General features: G+C 25.7%; 4 protein-coding genes across 5 annotated transcripts; 1 reads left to right on the top strand and 3 right to left on the bottom strand.

Moving 5' to 3' along the window:
* Positions 1-2,067: 2,067 nt before the first annotated feature.
* LOC122536745 (mismatch repair endonuclease PMS2-like) lies at positions 2,068-6,543 on the top strand. The gene is made up of 5 exons (XM_043669374.1): positions 2,068-2,386; positions 4,131-4,290; positions 4,444-5,696; positions 5,834-6,083; positions 6,199-6,543. Exons 1-5 carry the CDS (start codon positions 2,300-2,302, stop codon positions 6,522-6,524), a joined length of 2,076 nt encoding a protein of 691 aa, XP_043525309.1. The 5' UTR covers positions 2,068-2,299; the 3' UTR covers positions 6,525-6,543.
* A 1,040-nt stretch (positions 6,544-7,583) lies between these two features.
* LOC122536737 (glutamate-rich WD repeat-containing protein 1) lies at positions 7,584-10,094 on the bottom strand. Of its 2 annotated transcripts, XM_043669362.1 has the most exons (5): positions 9,968-10,094; positions 9,809-9,880; positions 8,725-9,255; positions 8,219-8,626; positions 7,584-8,104 (listed from the first exon to the last, which is right to left on the bottom strand). In XM_043669362.1, exons 2-5 carry the CDS (start codon positions 9,853-9,855, stop codon positions 7,615-7,617), a joined length of 1,476 nt encoding a protein of 491 aa, XP_043525297.1. In that variant the 5' UTR covers positions 9,856-9,880; positions 9,968-10,094; the 3' UTR covers positions 7,584-7,614. The 2 variants fall into 2 exon arrangements, with proteins under 2 accessions (XP_043525297.1, XP_043525298.1); XM_043669363.1 differs by lacking the exons at positions 9,809-9,880; positions 9,968-10,094 and adding an exon at positions 9,462-9,608.
* Positions 10,075-11,769, bottom strand: LOC122536738 (diphosphoinositol polyphosphate phosphohydrolase 1). The gene is made up of 3 exons (XM_043669364.1): positions 11,365-11,769; positions 11,075-11,230; positions 10,075-10,923 (listed from the first exon to the last, which is right to left on the bottom strand). The coding sequence occupies exons 1-3, from the start codon at positions 11,461-11,463 to the stop codon at positions 10,627-10,629; spliced, it is 552 nt and encodes a 183-aa protein (XP_043525299.1). The 5' UTR covers positions 11,464-11,769; the 3' UTR covers positions 10,075-10,626.
* Positions 11,770-13,138: 1,369 nt separating this feature from the next.
* Positions 13,139-14,868, bottom strand: LOC122536746 (NADH dehydrogenase [ubiquinone] flavoprotein 2, mitochondrial). Its single transcript, XM_043669375.1, has 4 exons — positions 14,704-14,868; positions 14,163-14,225; positions 13,637-14,095; positions 13,139-13,393 (listed from the first exon to the last, which is right to left on the bottom strand). Exons 1-4 carry the CDS (start codon positions 14,737-14,739, stop codon positions 13,220-13,222), a joined length of 732 nt encoding a protein of 243 aa, XP_043525310.1. The 5' UTR covers positions 14,740-14,868; the 3' UTR covers positions 13,139-13,219.
* Between the last annotated feature and the right edge of the window lie 2,860 nt (positions 14,869-17,728).

The raw sequence follows: 17,728 nt of genomic DNA, 5'->3' as shown, positions 1-17,728 counted from the left end.
ATAGTATAAGAACCGATCACGATTTGTGTTTCAAATAATTTTAATTGAATAAATTGTATAAGTTTATTGTCAATATGTGACTAAAAAATTATTGTATATCTTCATAAATTTATTTAAAAAAAAAATACTTTTACTGTATTAGTTTATGCCTCCCAAAAAAAACTAAAACAGCTTGCAATCAGGACCATTAAAAAGTTCATTCTATATCGTTTTTATTTAAAAAATCAAATTGTTTGAATGATTTGGAAACCATTTAACGTAAATTTTAAAACAAAATTCTTTGAAACACATTGTGACCGGATTAAAATACCATAAGTTTCCTAACGTCATGTGTAAAAACATTGTGTTCAGAAAATATACTATAATACGACTGATGTATGTCTGTTATGCAAAGTGCGAGCATTTACCGAGAAAAAGTGATGAATACAGATTCATCGTTTCAATTTCTTGTTTGATGATTGCACATAATGCTAACTGACATAAAAATATAAGGAATGAATACAGAAAACAAACTGAATTAAGAAAAAAACCGATTTATTAAGATGAAAATTAACAAGCCTCCATACAAGATGAAGAAAAAGTTGTATCTACCCTGTAAACATTTTCATATTATATTATATTACATTATATTATATTATTATTGCTATTATTACTACTACTACTATTATTATTGTTATTATTATTATTTTTATTACTTATCCTGCTATTCTATCATTATTATTACTATTACCATTATGATTATGATTAATATTTTTATTGTCTTTATTATGATTATTACCATTACTCTTATTGTTATTACCACTACTACTACTACTACTATTTCTAATACTACCACCACTACCATCACCATCATCATTACTACTATCATTGTTACTATACTAAAACATCTCTACCTACCTACTACTAAAACATTACTATTACTGTTGCTACTATTACTACCACTATCACTGCTACTGCTACTGCTATTGCTATTACTATTACTACTACTATTACTACTACTACTGCTACTACTACTGCTACTACTACTGCTACTGCTACTACTGCTACTACTACTACTACTACTACTACTACCACTACTACTACTGCTACTACTACTACTATTACTGCTACTGCTACTGCTACTACTGCTACTGCTACTGCTACTGCTACTACTACTACTACTACTACTACTACTGCTGCTGCTGCTGCTGCTGCTGCTGCTACTACTACTGCTATTACTGTTACTACTACTATTACTACTATTGCTATTACTGCAACTACTACTACTAACTACTATTACTATTACTACTACTACTAAAATTATAATTATTGCGGTTATTGCAATTATTGCGATTATTATTACATTATTTTTATTTTATTTTTATTTTTATTATATATAATAATGTAATTGAAAATTTTTGAAACGATATTACATAAGGTTAATAATAAACAAACGCATCTTCATTTTTATTGTTATATTTTCGTTAGTCTCCTGAAATCCTTTTTAAAATAGAGAGAAAGCATTTAATTATCTTTATGAAAAAAAACTGTAACAATTAATAGAATAATTTGTTATATTTTTATGAATGGATTTGTTGTTTGTGGAACTATCTACTGAGAACATTGTAAGTACTATAAATTGAATTTGATTACAATTTAGCGATAACATAATCGCATTCTACTTTCCTTATTCCACAAATAATTTTTGCATTAATCAATATATATTTTCTGTAATTGTATTAGAAAAATGTAGCGTATTTGGTAGTAGTTTGTAATTTTTAAATCACTTTGCAACAATTTAATTGCATTACAGTTCGCTTATGATTTTATTTGCCTTGCGTGAATAAATAAATGGGATATCTAGGCTGTATAATGAAGAAATTAATTATAAAATATCATAACAAAAAAAATTGTTGTAATATTATATTACCTTAATTTTATTTTTCATTTTCTAGAAAATTAGAAAGAATCTAAAAGATTATTGTAAATGACAAATCTCGCGTCATGATAAAATATTGATTTTATTCCTTTATATTTTTGCATTTCGTAACATCCAATCAAATTTGAGAATCTTATAAACAAATGTCACGTGAAAATAATTCGAATAATAATTCTGAATATACTTGGTAAATAATTTTCTAATTTTTGCATTAAAGTAAAGTTTTTACGTTGGAACATCGTTATACGTAAGATTATTTAGATTTCATATAACAATTTACAACTGTATGACAATGTATGTTCCTATACATAGACGATAGATTACTATTTGATTTTTTACTTATTTTCACAAAACGATATATACATATTACATATATTGATAATGACTGAACCAATTCCATCGTTAGAAAAATCGAAGAAAATTAATGCAATAAATAAACAGACAATTCATCAAATTTGTTCTGGTCAGGTGAGGTTAACTTATAAATATGCTAATATTTAGTTTTTAAATATCATATATTTAATAATATTTAGTAATATCAACTACATTTTAAGTAATAAATATGTTCTATTACTTCTACGTATTTATTAAAATGTATAAGTTTACCCTGTTTTCATATTTATGTTTTAATTTATGTAATGAATTTTAGTACATACATTAACGTATAGCTTATACACATAAAATATAAAAAAACGATATAATATTTGATATAATAATATTTAAGAATAATACATTTTCATTTAAAGACATATGTTTAAAAGATAATATGGAATTCTTATAGTTATAATAATTTCATTATATAAAATATTAATAGTACATATTTCTTTTGTTAATCCTCTAATGTCTAGGCATTATTTTTGGGATTTTAAAGTGAGATGGTTTCTCTTAAATTTCTAATTATTTTATAATTTAAAATTGATAATCTATCTTTTATTATTTTCCTAATAAACATGACAAAATAAAATGATCTATTTTATTAATTTTAATTTTAATTTGCATTAATAAAATCACATTATATCCTTATTGTTAAAAAAGATATAATTACCAGTAGAGGATTAAAAATGATGGAAAATGTTTGAGACATTGCTTATATTTCAGAAACATTGTTTGAGAACAATTCTTTTAAGATAAGTTTATTCCTGTTCTTTGAGATACATTGATATTTATTGATACTGATATCTTTCTTAAAGATTAAAATATATTTGAGAATATTTTAAATTATGATTTTTAAATGATCTAATCATCAAACAATCAGAATTTAAAATAAAGTAAGAATGTTCGAGATGACACCTATTATTGATATACTATTTAAAATAGAAAATCAAGGATTACAACCTTTTTTTTTAATTGGTTCTGATTTAAATGATTACACAGCATGAATTATAACTATATTCTTTATGTTTTAAAGTAGTAGATTGTTGTAAGTGAATCATCATTTTCTCAAAAAAATATTGTCTAATGGTATTAGATCTTGTGAATATCTTGACTAAAATGTTTACCTATTTGGGAATTTTTTATTGAGTTGATTTGATTACTTATCCATGAATAATAAGGTGGATAATTATAATGTTTTTACAAATAAATGATGCTCTTTAATAAGGATTTTATATTTTGGTCGAAATTGAATTAACAATATAATACGATTTTACAGTCTATTGTAAATATTCTGTTGATATAAAATATAAAATAAAAGAAAAAACGCACTTGTATTTAAAATTTATGGAAGAAGTATAATTTTAAGTAACATTATCTCAAAATGTGGTAAATGTAATATGAACTCTTATTTTTGTCCATTAATTAAATGAAATTCAACAATTTTATTGTTTAAAATTATATCACATATTTACTTTATCTATTTTTTAATTAATGAAAATTATTCAAATTACTCAATAATGCACATTTCGAAAATTTATCTACTTGATTAGCAGAATATATTTCAATAAAATGTTTTTTTTTTAAATATTATATTGTTTTCAAATGATTAAAGACATTAGTTTGAATACTTATGATATATACATATAAATTCTTATAATAATAGATTCATGTAGTTAATAGGTCATCTAAAGATCATAACTCAAATATACTTGAATGTGTGCTTTTACAAAATGTAACAAAAAAAATTAAATTTAAAAAATTTAAATTATTTCATAATACTCTTTTTGAAGCTACTGAATTATTTAAATATATTTATACATATAAAAATTTCTATTAGGTAATACTTGATCTTGCAACTGCTGTGAAAGAACTTGTAGAAAATAGCTTAGATAGTGGTGCTACATTAATTGATATTAAATTGAAAGATTATGGAAAGACATGTATCAGTGTCAGTGATAATGGAAGCGGTGTTTTAGAAGAAGATTTTGAAGGACTAGGTATGTACATACATATATGCAAATTTGTATATTTAATATAGAAGAATTAAAGACAAATTCCAAAATATATAATGTAATTAAAATTTAATGGGCCTTTTTAAAAATTGAATTGATTATAGTTATGTTAAATACATTTTATTCTTGTTTGGTCAGGATTAAAGCATTATACTTCTAAACTTCGGGAATTCTCAGATTTAACAGAAGTGAACACTTTTGGATTTCGAGGAGAAGCTCTTAGTTCACTTTGTTCATTAGCTGACTTAAGTATTATTACAAAACATTGTACAAGTAAACATGGTTTTAAGCTACAATTTGATCACAATGGCATGCTACAAAAAAAAGAACCATGTGCAAGAGAAACAGGAACTACTGTGCATATAAAAAATATATTTAAGTGTTTTTCTGTTAGAGCAAGAGAATTTCAAAGAAATCTTAAGAAGGAATATGTTCATGCTATTCAAGTACTGTACAGTTATTGCTTGATTTCTACTAATACGAAAATAACATGTTTTAATTGTGTATCAAACAAATCTCCTAATCTTGTAGTTAGTACTACTAGTCCCAGTAATATTTTAAACAATATAAACCTAATATTTGGTAAAAAGTCTTCCACTGGATTAATTAAAGTTGAATTGTCACCTGCTGATGAGACAACATTGCAAGAATATAATTTATCAAATAATACAATTATGGATTTTGAATGGGACTGCTATATAAGTAGTTGTGATCATGATATGGGACGCTCTGCTCCTGACAGACAATTTTTTTATGTAAATGATCGACCATGTGATCTGACAAAAGTCAGTAAATTAATAAATCAAATTTATCACAGATATAATAATAAACAATATCCATTTGTTTTTCTAAATTTAAAATTAAATAAACACTCAACTGATATTAATGTAACTCCAAATAAAAGAACTATCTTTTGTACACAAGAACGTTTAATTTTAGCAACTTTAAAATATAATTTAACATCTGAATGGGAGAAATTACAAGGAAATTTAACTGTAAATCCTGTACCAGAATTAAATTTTAGTGTAAAAAGAACAATTTCACCTACAAATGAATGTCGACCAACTAAACGATTTCATAATTTAAATACATCAAATATACATTCAAAATATACAGAAACACAAAATATACAATGTATTAATGAAAATAAAACTATTCAATATGATAATGATAATGTACAAAATAACATAACAAATCAGGCAAAAATAATAGACGACATAGAAATGCCAATTAGCATTCTAACAATAAAACAACAACTTCAAAAGAAACAAAAGCTTTTACCCAAATGCATAGTTTCAAGTACAAGGATCAAATTTAAGGCACAAATGGATCAAAATTCAAAGGCTGAAAATGAATTGAAAAGACAATTAACGAAAAATTCGTTTTTAGAGGTTATAACATTTATGCATTATTCAATTATACAAGTTCTAATTTTTTAATTTAATATCATTTTATAAATTATTATCATATGAGTGTAATATAATGGTTACTTTTTTATGCAGCTGTAGAAAAAAAGAATATTTTACAGATGGAAATTATAGGTCAATTTAATCTTGGTTTTATAATAACACGTTTGAAAGAAGATCTTTTCATTATTGATCAACATGCTACTGATGAAAAATATCGTTTTGAAAAACTTAATAATGAAACGCAGTTAAAAACTCAAAAATTAATTGTTCCTAAATTTTTAAATATTTCTGCACTTAATGAAACAATATTAATTGAACATCAAAAAACGTTTGAAGATAATGGTTTCTTTTTCAAAATAAATACTGAAGGTAAACAAAATAAATTAAAAATTGTTTATATCATAAATAATTATTACTTTTGAGGAAATAATGTTTTAAAATTATTCAAATATAAATAAATGTAACTTTAAATATTTGGTTTCAGCCGAATCTGGACATCGTGTACAACTGACTGGTATACCAGTTAGTGGTTCTTGGCAGTTTGGACAAGAAGACATTGAAGAATTAATTTTCCTGATTAGAGAAGGTGGTATAGAAAACAAAGACAAAAATATATTTCGTCCAAGTCGAGTAAGACAAATGTTAGCATCAAGAGCTTGTCGCAAGGCAGTTATGATTGGTACTGCTCTTAATAATAATGACATGCATAAATTAGTTATTCAAATGGCACAAATGGAAAATCCTTGGAGTTGTCCTCATGGTAGACCAACAATAAGACATTTATTATCATTGGATCTTATATCTAAATAAATTATATTTTTATGTATTATATGTATATGAAATAATAAAAAAATGAAATTTAATTTAAAACCATCTTGAAATACGTATACAAAGTAACTTATGAAAAATAAATACGTATACGAAGTAACTTATGAAAAATAAATATTATTTGTTATTACATTGAGTTATTATTTGTTATTTAAATATTATTTGTTATTACATTAAATAATTTCTAAGGTTAAATTAAATTATTTGGAAATGAAAATATAAACAAAAAAAGAAATAATTATTGAGTACTTAAATAAATTTCATCGTAGTCGCCTTCTCGAAATCATTCTCTACAAGTTTTTTCAGATGGAGGATTAATATAAATTTCTGCAAACAGACGATAACTCTCAGCTACTTTTCTTTAAAACGAATGGAGTAAAACGTCTTGCAATTTGTCAGCACAAAATTCGACATTTTCAATGCAATAGAAAAATTTGTTGTTAACAATGCAAATGGACTATACTGAATTTTAAAGCTTGTTTATAGTACTTGTATATAGATGCGTCACCATCTTAAACTACTACACACAGTATTGGTAATACCAACTATCAGCGGCCGAAACTTATTCAAGTACCCATTCAATTCTTTGTATCTACATATTTCGTAGAAAATGATTAAAGATAGAACATTTTAAATTCTTACTGAATGATTAAATATATATTTATAATTTTATTATTCTTGCAGGTTTCTATTTTAAATATCCAATTTAATTGAAATAAAATAATGTCAAATGATGATTATGTTTTGATTGATTCAACCTAAATTTCTGGATTCTAAATTAGTTGAAAATTATCTGATATATCCTTATATCAACTATATTTTAATGAAATTAAAAATGTGAAAATTAAAAAATTTAGTTTTTTAAAATGTCGTAAAAGATTACTGTAACTGTTTCTTATTTACTTTACATCTTTTAAATAGTAATTTGTCTTCAAAAATTCTTTAACACAAAGATAAGATGAAAATATTTAAAAGCATTTTAACACGTAGAAAAAAAAATAACTACTAAGTGCTATAAAAAAATTCGATATAATAAAAATGACTTTATAAATATTGCATTTTATTAGATAGATTATACACTAATTGTACGAAATACATTAAATCCTGAATGTGCTGTTGATATTACAGTACCAGGGCATTGAGGATGCCAATGTAATTCTTTTATGTCAGTTTGACCTTGATGTATAAATAACAACTGTGGTGGCAGTTCTTTTAATTCATTATATTCTATTTCTTTTGATTGCTCAGGTTCTATTGATAAATCCCACTGAGCAATTTGATCATCGGCTCCACCAGAAGCAAATACATTGGCATCTTGAGGGTGCCATTCTACCGTTGTAATAGGTGCAGTGTGTTGCTTAAATATGGCTACTGGACTTGAACCATTAGGACCAAACTGACGTAAATCCCACATACAAAGTAAACCATCATCACCACCAGATATAAGAAACTGATTTTCTTTACGATTCCATGAGATGACATTAACATCGGCAGTATGTGTGCCAGATGCTGTTAGTATACATGCAGATTGTGGATTTGCTCTTGTATCCCAAATTTTGATACTAAATAGTACAAATACAAAAGTATATTAAAAATTTGATATTAAAATAAATAATAAAATGTAAATCGATTTAAAAATTTACATGAATCTCTTAAAACATTAATTAAGATTATACCTTTTATCAACAGAACATGAAGCAAGTACATGTCTTTCATTAGGTGACCACTGAATATCTTCAACACTGTGTGGTGCATGTGAATTATAAGGCCTCTGATCCACATGCCAAATTGCAGAATTATTGCTATTACTAAAATGCCATATATGAATATTACCCTTGCAATCGCCAGAAGCTAGTATGCCTACTTCTGTTGAACACCAATCAAGGCCATATCCTTCTGAAAGGTGTCCTTTAAAACTGAATACTGGTTTGATGATCCCATCATTTTTTTCACATTTTTTACGATATGTGCGAAGTAATTCATCATCATCAAGTGCATTTAACTGTTTATTCAAATCCCAAATATGTACACGTCCTAATTCACTCCAACTTGCAGCAAAAGCTTTTTCGCCAATTCTCATATATCTGAAATAGATAAACATATTTTCATTAGTGGTAAATTTTGTTTTCAAATTATTTACATAATTTATCTATATTAAAAAATAATAAAAATATATATTTACCTAACTCTATTGACACAACCTTGATGCTTTATTGGTGCAACAGACATAACTGGTGTATTCATATCAATTTCACTATTTAACTCATCATCATCTGAGTCATCATCAGAATCATCTTTTATATCATACAGATTTTTCATTTTCATAACAAGGAGGTTGTTAACATGTGTTTTAGCAGCTTGAGTTCCAGCCACAAGATATATACTTAATGGGTAATCTTCTCTGTTATTACCCAAGTCATCTAAAATAATATCAAAACTAAGACAAGGAGCGCCCGATTGGGCATGATGTAACATTCGATATGCTGTTTTGTCCACAACAAGTTCTTCTCCACTTTTTAGAGGCTTTCCAGGAAGATATATCTTAGATTCATTCTTCTGATCTTCATTTTCTTCTATTTTATCACTACCCATTGAATCTTCTTCATCACTGTCACTGCTACTCTCTTCCATATTCTCATCCATTTCATCTATTTGCTCATGTTCCATTTCTTTAGTAATTTCTTTATAGAAAGTCATCTTAAGAAAGATACAGCTGTAATTAGAAATAAGAAAAACTTAAATAATTAAATATATAAACGAGTAACTTAACCTCACTATGAAATGAAACAATATATAAAAATATATAATATTCTCTGAGTTTGTTGTTTTTGGTAAAATGTTTTAGTTTAAAATACTATTTAAAAAATTTCAATATAGCAATAACAAATTTATTCTTAATATAAATTTCTAAAAAGTTACCTTTCTCTAATAACAGAGATACGGGTTGAACACGTGGATGGAACGTTGTGCGAAAAACATTATACGTGACTAAGTGAATATAGATGTATATATTTTCATTAAATTGACTAGTCTATCAACATTTTTGCAATATTTTTTCATTGTATTTTATTTGCAATTTTTTGTGCGAATTAATTTGAAACAATACAAATTAATGACATTATTATGAAATTATAATATTTGACTAATGACATTTAGGAAGTCATAGAAAATTTAAATACATAATAACAAGAAATAAAATTTTACAAAAATTTACAGTGCACCCACGTATTTATATTTCACTTTACATGTAAATATTTCATACTAGCCTTTTTTTAATGGCATATGAAGAAAATTTTGCTTCCTTTAAAGTCATATTCTAAACAATCCCTAGTGTAATTCTGGAAACAATTCAGTTTGTAAACTATATATAGTCACGGTATGCAAAATAATTGTTATACAAACAAATTTAAATCATTATCACATACCAATAAAATTCTTTCAAAACAAACTCTTAAGACACAGATATGTTTCATCATGAGATTTATAACATTCTTTGAGTATATTTAAACATGAGAGAAGTATTTTAATTGTGGAATTTTCTTTTTTTTTTTTGCATAAAACACCATCCACTTTACGTATGAAAATTATGTACTTATTTATACATCGAGTATAAGCACTATTTTCGTTAAAAAATTGACAAAAAATGAAAATTAAGTTGAAGAAACTGCTCCTTTATGGACCAGTTTATTAACTAATTTATATGAATAAGTATAACGTCGATAACAGCAAAGTCAGTGACAATAATAATGATGATGACGATGATGATGATGATAATAATAATAGTATCTGTAATAATAATAGTATTAATAGTAGAATAGCAATATTAATCACAATAGTAGTAATAGTGATAGTAATGATGGTAGTAATTGTATAGTAGCAGTACTAGTACAGTATATTAACAAGACCCACTGCGATTGTATTACGAATAACAAAAAGAGAAGAATGAAAAAAGGAAAGGAAAAATGTATAAATGATCATTTTACATATAAAATACAACTTTAGTAACTGTATGAAAGGAAAGGAGCAGCAACAAATATTTAACATTTTGATAGCAATTGTTCACGCAAATGGATGGTATTTAATATTAGCTATGTTTGTTAAGATGAGGATTGTTACTAGAATTATTCATTAACTGAATAGACGTTACAGTAGTATGTGAATGATGAGATGGTGAAATATTGGGATTATGTCGAGGATTGGTATTGTGGAGACTGTGTATGTAAGAACGCTGGACGGGCTTGTGCTGAGCAAGCTGTAGCAAGGCCTCTGGTATAGAGAACCATTTTCGCTTTCGACCAATAGCGCGTGAATCTTCCCATTCTGGCAGCTCTTCTGTTACTCGCATAACCCATACTTGTGTTCTATGTTTGTGTTCCACATTCTATAAAAATAAAAAAAAGTTAATTTAATCACCCACATATGTTTGAATAACTCATTTATGAAATATTTTCATTCTATATTTTCGTTTCTATTATGTTTGTGTTAAATAATTGCAAATAATGAATAATTATGTTTTTTAAGAAAATTAATACCTCGAATATACCAAGACATCTGCCTAATTGTCCTAAAACACCAGCTTCTTCTCTGACTTCTCTTAATGCTGTTACTGCGGGTTCTTCTTCTGGTTCAACACCGCCACCAGGTACTATCCAACTATCAGGTCTTCGACTGGATGTAACCAAAAGTACCTACATTATAAATTATACAAAAATACAATTTGTATTTATTTCATTGAAATAAAGGATAATAATTGAATTAGAATAAATAAAAATATAGCTATATTAATGAAAGGTAAAATATCAAGTGCCATCTGCTGGCTCACCTCATCTTCAAGATCGTTCTTGACGCAAATACATGCAGCTCTACGTCTATAACCTTCTGAATCGTAAATACGGATTGAATTTGGTTTTTCCTTGACCATGATCGCTTTCTAAAGTTATGAAATTATGCCATAAGTTCATATTTGTCAGACGGCCAGGAAGGCCAATCTGTACGCTTGCATTGTTTTAACGTCGCTCGGAGCCGACATATTGACGTAGAATTGATCAGCAAGCTTTAATTGCTCACATAATTGTTTTAAGAAGTCTAATTTTCGTCCGAATGAAAGGACGATTCTTTGCCTAAACAATGCTGTATTACAATAACACTACCAATGTTATTCTTGCACAAACTTGCTATAACCTCAAAACTTAATATATTCACTAAACAAGTAGCTCCATCTAGACTAAATTTATTGTATGACATTAAAAGGAGAATATTCAATGTCACTATTTCGCTTGAATTTATAACTATAATCTGAGACGTTCAACGTTTTACCATAAAACGAATTTATGAAATAATAATCATTAATAAATTTGAAATATATACATAGAACATAATTAAAATTTTGTAAATTTTTTGTTTCTGTCATTGAAAAATATGTTTTCTTTAAATCATTTCGATACATGCGAATTAAATCTTCGTGTTCAATATGCATCATTGCTTTACTATTTACTGTATATAACGCAATTGAATATATATTTAGAGTAACGTGAGACCTTTGAATTTTTACGAGAATTTTTATGAGAATTGTTATTTTAGAATTTTCAATTTTTTATATTTCCAGAATATAAAGCGATGATTTAAAATTTTTTATTTAGGTTTTATGAGAATATTTATTAATGAAATGTTATGCAAAACTATCATGTATATGTATTTTTCTTTTTTTTAATGTAACCACCTAACAATACAAGAAAAATGAATTATTTAAAAATTAAAACATTTAAGAAATTTGTTATAAATAGGAAGTAAATGTCAAAGAACAGAATGATTTAATGAGATGTATTATACAATGATAGAAGCAATTATAAATTATTTAAAATGATATATATATATATACATATTCGTTTCTTTTTTTAAAATTTAGTATTGTATTTTATAAAATGTTGGTCAATGTTCAAAATTCGTTCTGGTTGATTAACATCTAAATTCTTTTACAGTATTGTAAATTAATTATACTTACAGTATTTTAGTTTAACTAAAATTTTGTTTACTTTTCTTCGAAAATTAATTTAAATATAATTATTATATAATTAAAATTATGTCTATTACTAAAGATTCCTACTCCTAGAATTAGGTTAAGATTTCATATTTCATGTTTATGTATAGATTAAAAGAAAGTGTATAAATTAAAATGGATTTAATATTTTAATTTTTATGATCATAATATGATAAAATAATATATGAACGTATAGACGGTTATAAACAATTTATTGCATATATTAAATGTTTGTAAAAATTTTTTTTTATAGAAATTTCCAAATATTTTTGTAAAATTTGTATCAAATCATTCAAATTTATTTTTTGAAGTTTTGATGGGAGAAATTTTTACACATATTTGAAAAATTTGATTATATATATATATATATATATATATATATATATATATATATATACACATATACACACATTATAATACAGCTCTTAACAATTATATGTAATTATATCTAAATAAAAAACAGAATTAAATTTCAATTAATAATTAACAAATAAAATCGAAAATCGTTAGTTTTTAAATGTGTAAGGTACAATTGATTACATTTCATGTTATTTTTTAAGTATTAGACATTCTATTTATACATTCAATCAGTGCTAAATTCTTGACAGACTGCATATATTATTTATATATATACAATAAATTATAAATCTGATCTAACACCAAATCCAGGTCCTGGTGGTGGGGAAGTCAATGATGTTAAGCCAGATGCTGGATCTGCTGCAAATCTAGGAGAATTTTGTGGCCCTGGTGGTGGTCTTTCACCTTTTTTAAGTGCATTTATTATGGTAGTAGCAGTTTCTGGTGTTAAATCTTCCTATAATACATATTAGTATTATATATATTTACATTCATAATTATTCATATTTACATTATAATTCTAAATAATTAAATATTTTGTTTCTAATATTTTTATTTTGACAATAGAATAAGCTTATTTAAGAGAGTTTTATAATGAAATTTTTTTAATGCATAATTAAAATAATTTCAATTCAAAATGTTTCAAAAATGAAAAGATGGTTCAAATGAAGTATTTTCATGAAATTATACTTATACTTACATAGTAATCATCATTAACTTGGAACATTGGTGCATTAGCGCAAGCACCAAGACATTCCACTTCAGAAACAGTAAATAATTTATCTGCTGACATTTCACCAACTTTACAATTTGTAGCTTTGGTTACAGCTTCTACAATAGAATCAGAATCTCGTAACCAACATGGTGTACAAGTACAAATTTGTACATGATACTTTCCCATTGGTCTTCTGTTGAACATTGTATAAAATGTTGCAACTTCATAGACTCGCATGCGAGGAACATTTAGTATTTCTGCCACTTTGTGCATTGCAGAAATGGGTAACCATCCATGTTGACGTTGAGCTAAATCCAATAGAGGTATCATTGCACCACGTTTATGACCTTCAGGATAAATTTTCAAAAGAGCTTCAATTCGTTTCTTATTTGCTTCATTGAACTCAAACGGTATACTTGGATTATCAACTTCGCTGTCTCTATGCTATTAAAATTAAAATAAATTAATATTGGCAAAACATTTATTAATTTTATATTTATGTAATACATACAACAAATAATTGATCTGAGGTAAAAATGCTTGAAGTATGTAATCCTCTAGCATTCTTGCAATTCTGTTTGAGCAAAAGAATAATAATAATTGAAATATATTTCAAAATCTCTAATTATTCAAGAAGGAAGAAAGAAAAAATTCATTAGGAAGGAGAAAGCAATTTCAATATGTTTACAAATTGAAATCTCTAGATGTAAGGTAAATAATTAAGGTATTTGGAGAATATAATGTTTGCATCATATATATTAATATATATAAATGGATGATATATTTGTCAAATTAAGAATAGTACATAAAATTATCTGACATTAGATAGTAAGATCTTTAATACGTATTTACTCTAAATGAACAAAAATATAAAAAATAGCTTAATAATCATGTTAAAAAGTATTTTTAGTAATATAAAATCTAAAACTGATTTTATTAAACACAAATATATAATAAATTTATATAAATAAACAAAGTTATATAAGATTATCAAAGAGGTTATGATACTAGGAATTACGATATACATCATATTATTGTCAAAAATAACTTACAGCAAGTACGCGACTGACGCGTAAAGGTAAAAACATGATTACAGATTATTGTATATTTGTAATTAACAGCTGTTTGTTCTATCACTGTCTTATGTTTTTGCGAAATAAATATTTAAATCACAACTTAAAGTAAATTGCATTTCTACGTTTAAAGCGCCATCTGTTGCCTCAGTATAAAAACAGAAATTGCCAATTTACAAATTAACGCTAATTTTAAATAATCATATGTAAGATATTCCAAATCTAAGCCGTCAGATTTTGCCAAAATGTTTGGTAGATCATTTTGAATAAAAAATATGATATATACTATAGATCTATACGTTTTCGAGATATGAAAGAAAATGTAGTATAAGTCATGTCTTGCATACATGTAAAAGATAAGTTATTACAAGATCGAGAGAAAATAATTCAAATAAAATTATAAGAATTATTTACTTACTACAATCTTAAGCGATTGTTATTTAAATTGTATTCTTATTTCTGCTATTTAAATTTAAATCAAAAGTGAAAGTTTGAAATTAAAGAAGTGATATTAAGGGTTTTGACTGGTATACAAAATGAGTTATGTAATTAGTGCAAAATTACATTTCGAGTTAGAGACACAGAAAATAGTTGTATAATAGAAAGAAAATGATATAGGAATGTTTATCTTTTTTCATAAGTGTTAATATGCTTATGAAAAGTTTAAATAAAATTGCATATTATTTTCTACCATATAAAAGAGTATTAAAATACAATTAATAGGTATTTTGTGAAATATTTCAAATTCTTTCTATATCAAAGAATGACATATCAAAATATTAATTTATATTATAGATAATTTAATATAACTGAATTTGAATAAAATAATGCATCAATATAAGAGAGGTAATAATGTAAGATTAGATGGCAATGTAGACTATCATAATTTTGAACCGTAGTAACGAAATTCACGAAAACTTTCATAAATCATATATTGTAATTTTTATTACATTTCACAATTATTCATTTTCGTTAAAATTTTGTTAAGTAATTATTAATGTTTATTATTAGTTAATTATTATTGTATTATTTACGACGATTAACGTTAATCATTTACAACAAAATGAGAGATTAAATATTCTATACAAATTTTTAAAAAAGAAGTTAATATTCTATAAAGTTTCAGAGTTAACATTCATGACAAATCTGATTTATGGTTTTGAATATGATAAAATATCAAATATAAGTAACATAAATCACATGTGAATTACACATGCGATTCATTATATGATATTTCATTAACTTGTTTGTTAACTAACAAAAGAAAACATTTTAATTGTTTAATTATTAAAAAAAAGCAAATGTCTAAAAACGCAGTAAAAAGTATAATGCAGTAAAAAGCAGGTGATTTGTTAAAAAATATTTTTATAAAATTGTCCTTGAGATTCAGTTAACACGTTTTAAAATTTTCTTTGTCTATTCATCATGAGAATCAAACTTATTAAAAGAATTACCTTGAAAAATGATTTTGAATTTGATTTTTCTTCGTTAAAAAAATTCCGTCTATCTTGCGATGATCATCCTTGAGTTGTATGTTGTATGTTGACACTTCTTCGTTCGAATGATACTGTCGCTTTGCAAGCTCTGCTTTCAAAAATGTGGAAATTGTCCGCAAGGTGACAGGTCCGAATTATATGGAGGATGTTGTCACATTTTCCATTTAAATTTTTGCAACAGGTCCTTCGTGAATCGTGCCGAATGTGGTGTGACATTGTCGTGGAGGAGGATAATGTCTTTCTCAACTTTCTTGGTCATCGATCTTTAATCGCTTTTCGCAATTTTTTCAAAGAATCAATACTGAGTCATCTGTTTGCATCAATTAGTTCCTTAATACTTTCAATATTGACATTTGTTGTCACAGTTGATTGCTTTCCGTCTCGGTAATTGTCTTTAATATCCGTACGCCCATTCTTGAATGAAATGCATTTCCCAATAGTTTGATATTTCATAATAATAATAAACATCACACAATTGACGATAAATTTCAGTACGGAAACACTTTTTTTCCAAAAAAGCGAATGATAGCACGGATCTTCAATTTGGATGCTATTTCTAGTGTGCTTTGCATGTTTTACGATTGGTAGCAAATAACAGATTGTAGCGGCAGTCGTTGACACAACTTCAAAGTAGAAGTATTAAATTTGTACATTGTTTCGAAATATCTTTATAATAATAACCCTTTGCACTTCTTTGTCAATTGTGACTCGACAACAGTTTTTATTACAGGAACTCTTATGTTGAGTCGTACTCGATATTTTTAAATTATCAGTCAAATTGCCAAAAAAAAAAAAGAAAAATTGAAAAATAGTTTGGAGTGCAAAGGGTTATTATATTAATACACAAAAAGCTATAAACGAGTGAAACTTACTTTTTGACTGTCCCTCGTAAGAGGGTTAATACTAAATGAAAAGCATGTAACAAATTTAAAAATGCATTCATCTTGAAACACATGTCTTTCGATATATTGCATTGTGTTATCGTTCTTAAAGCTCTAAGTGAATTTTATTATTTTATTATTGATTATAAAATTAATTGTACAATACTCCAAAATGGATCGAAGACCAAAGAGTCTAATCGGGCATACATTGAAATTTGATTCAAATAATGGAGTCTACACTATTTACAAAAATTGGTACATTCTGGAGGCCTTTTCTACTTTGGGTATTCTTTAAATATGTTTAAATGTTTATAATATTATTGTTACATTTGGAAGCTTGTAGAATTATTTTTTATATAATATTTATTTTTTATATAAAATATTTGTGTTTAAAACTTTTACAGTTGAAACATAAAAAAGCTGTGTATTAAAAGCTGAAAAACATTTCCTTTTTCTGAAATTAATTTTCTCGAAACAAAAGACAAAAATTTTCATATATACATTCAATACATTTTTGAATGTGAAACGTAAAAAGAAGTTAAAATTCATTGGACAATGTTATTAGAATTTCTTAGTTATCCTGCTTTGCTTCCCAATCGGTTATCAGGTATTAAGTTTAATGAGTAA

The sequence above is a fragment of the Frieseomelitta varia genome, unplaced genomic scaffold (assembly GCF_011392965.1).
Source record: "Frieseomelitta varia isolate USP_RPSP 00005682 unplaced genomic scaffold, Fvar_1.2 scaffold_869, whole genome shotgun sequence".
Classification (NCBI taxonomy): Eukaryota; Metazoa; Arthropoda; class Insecta; order Hymenoptera; family Apidae; genus Frieseomelitta; species Frieseomelitta varia.
This window is presented reverse-complemented; position numbering and strand designations above follow the sequence as displayed.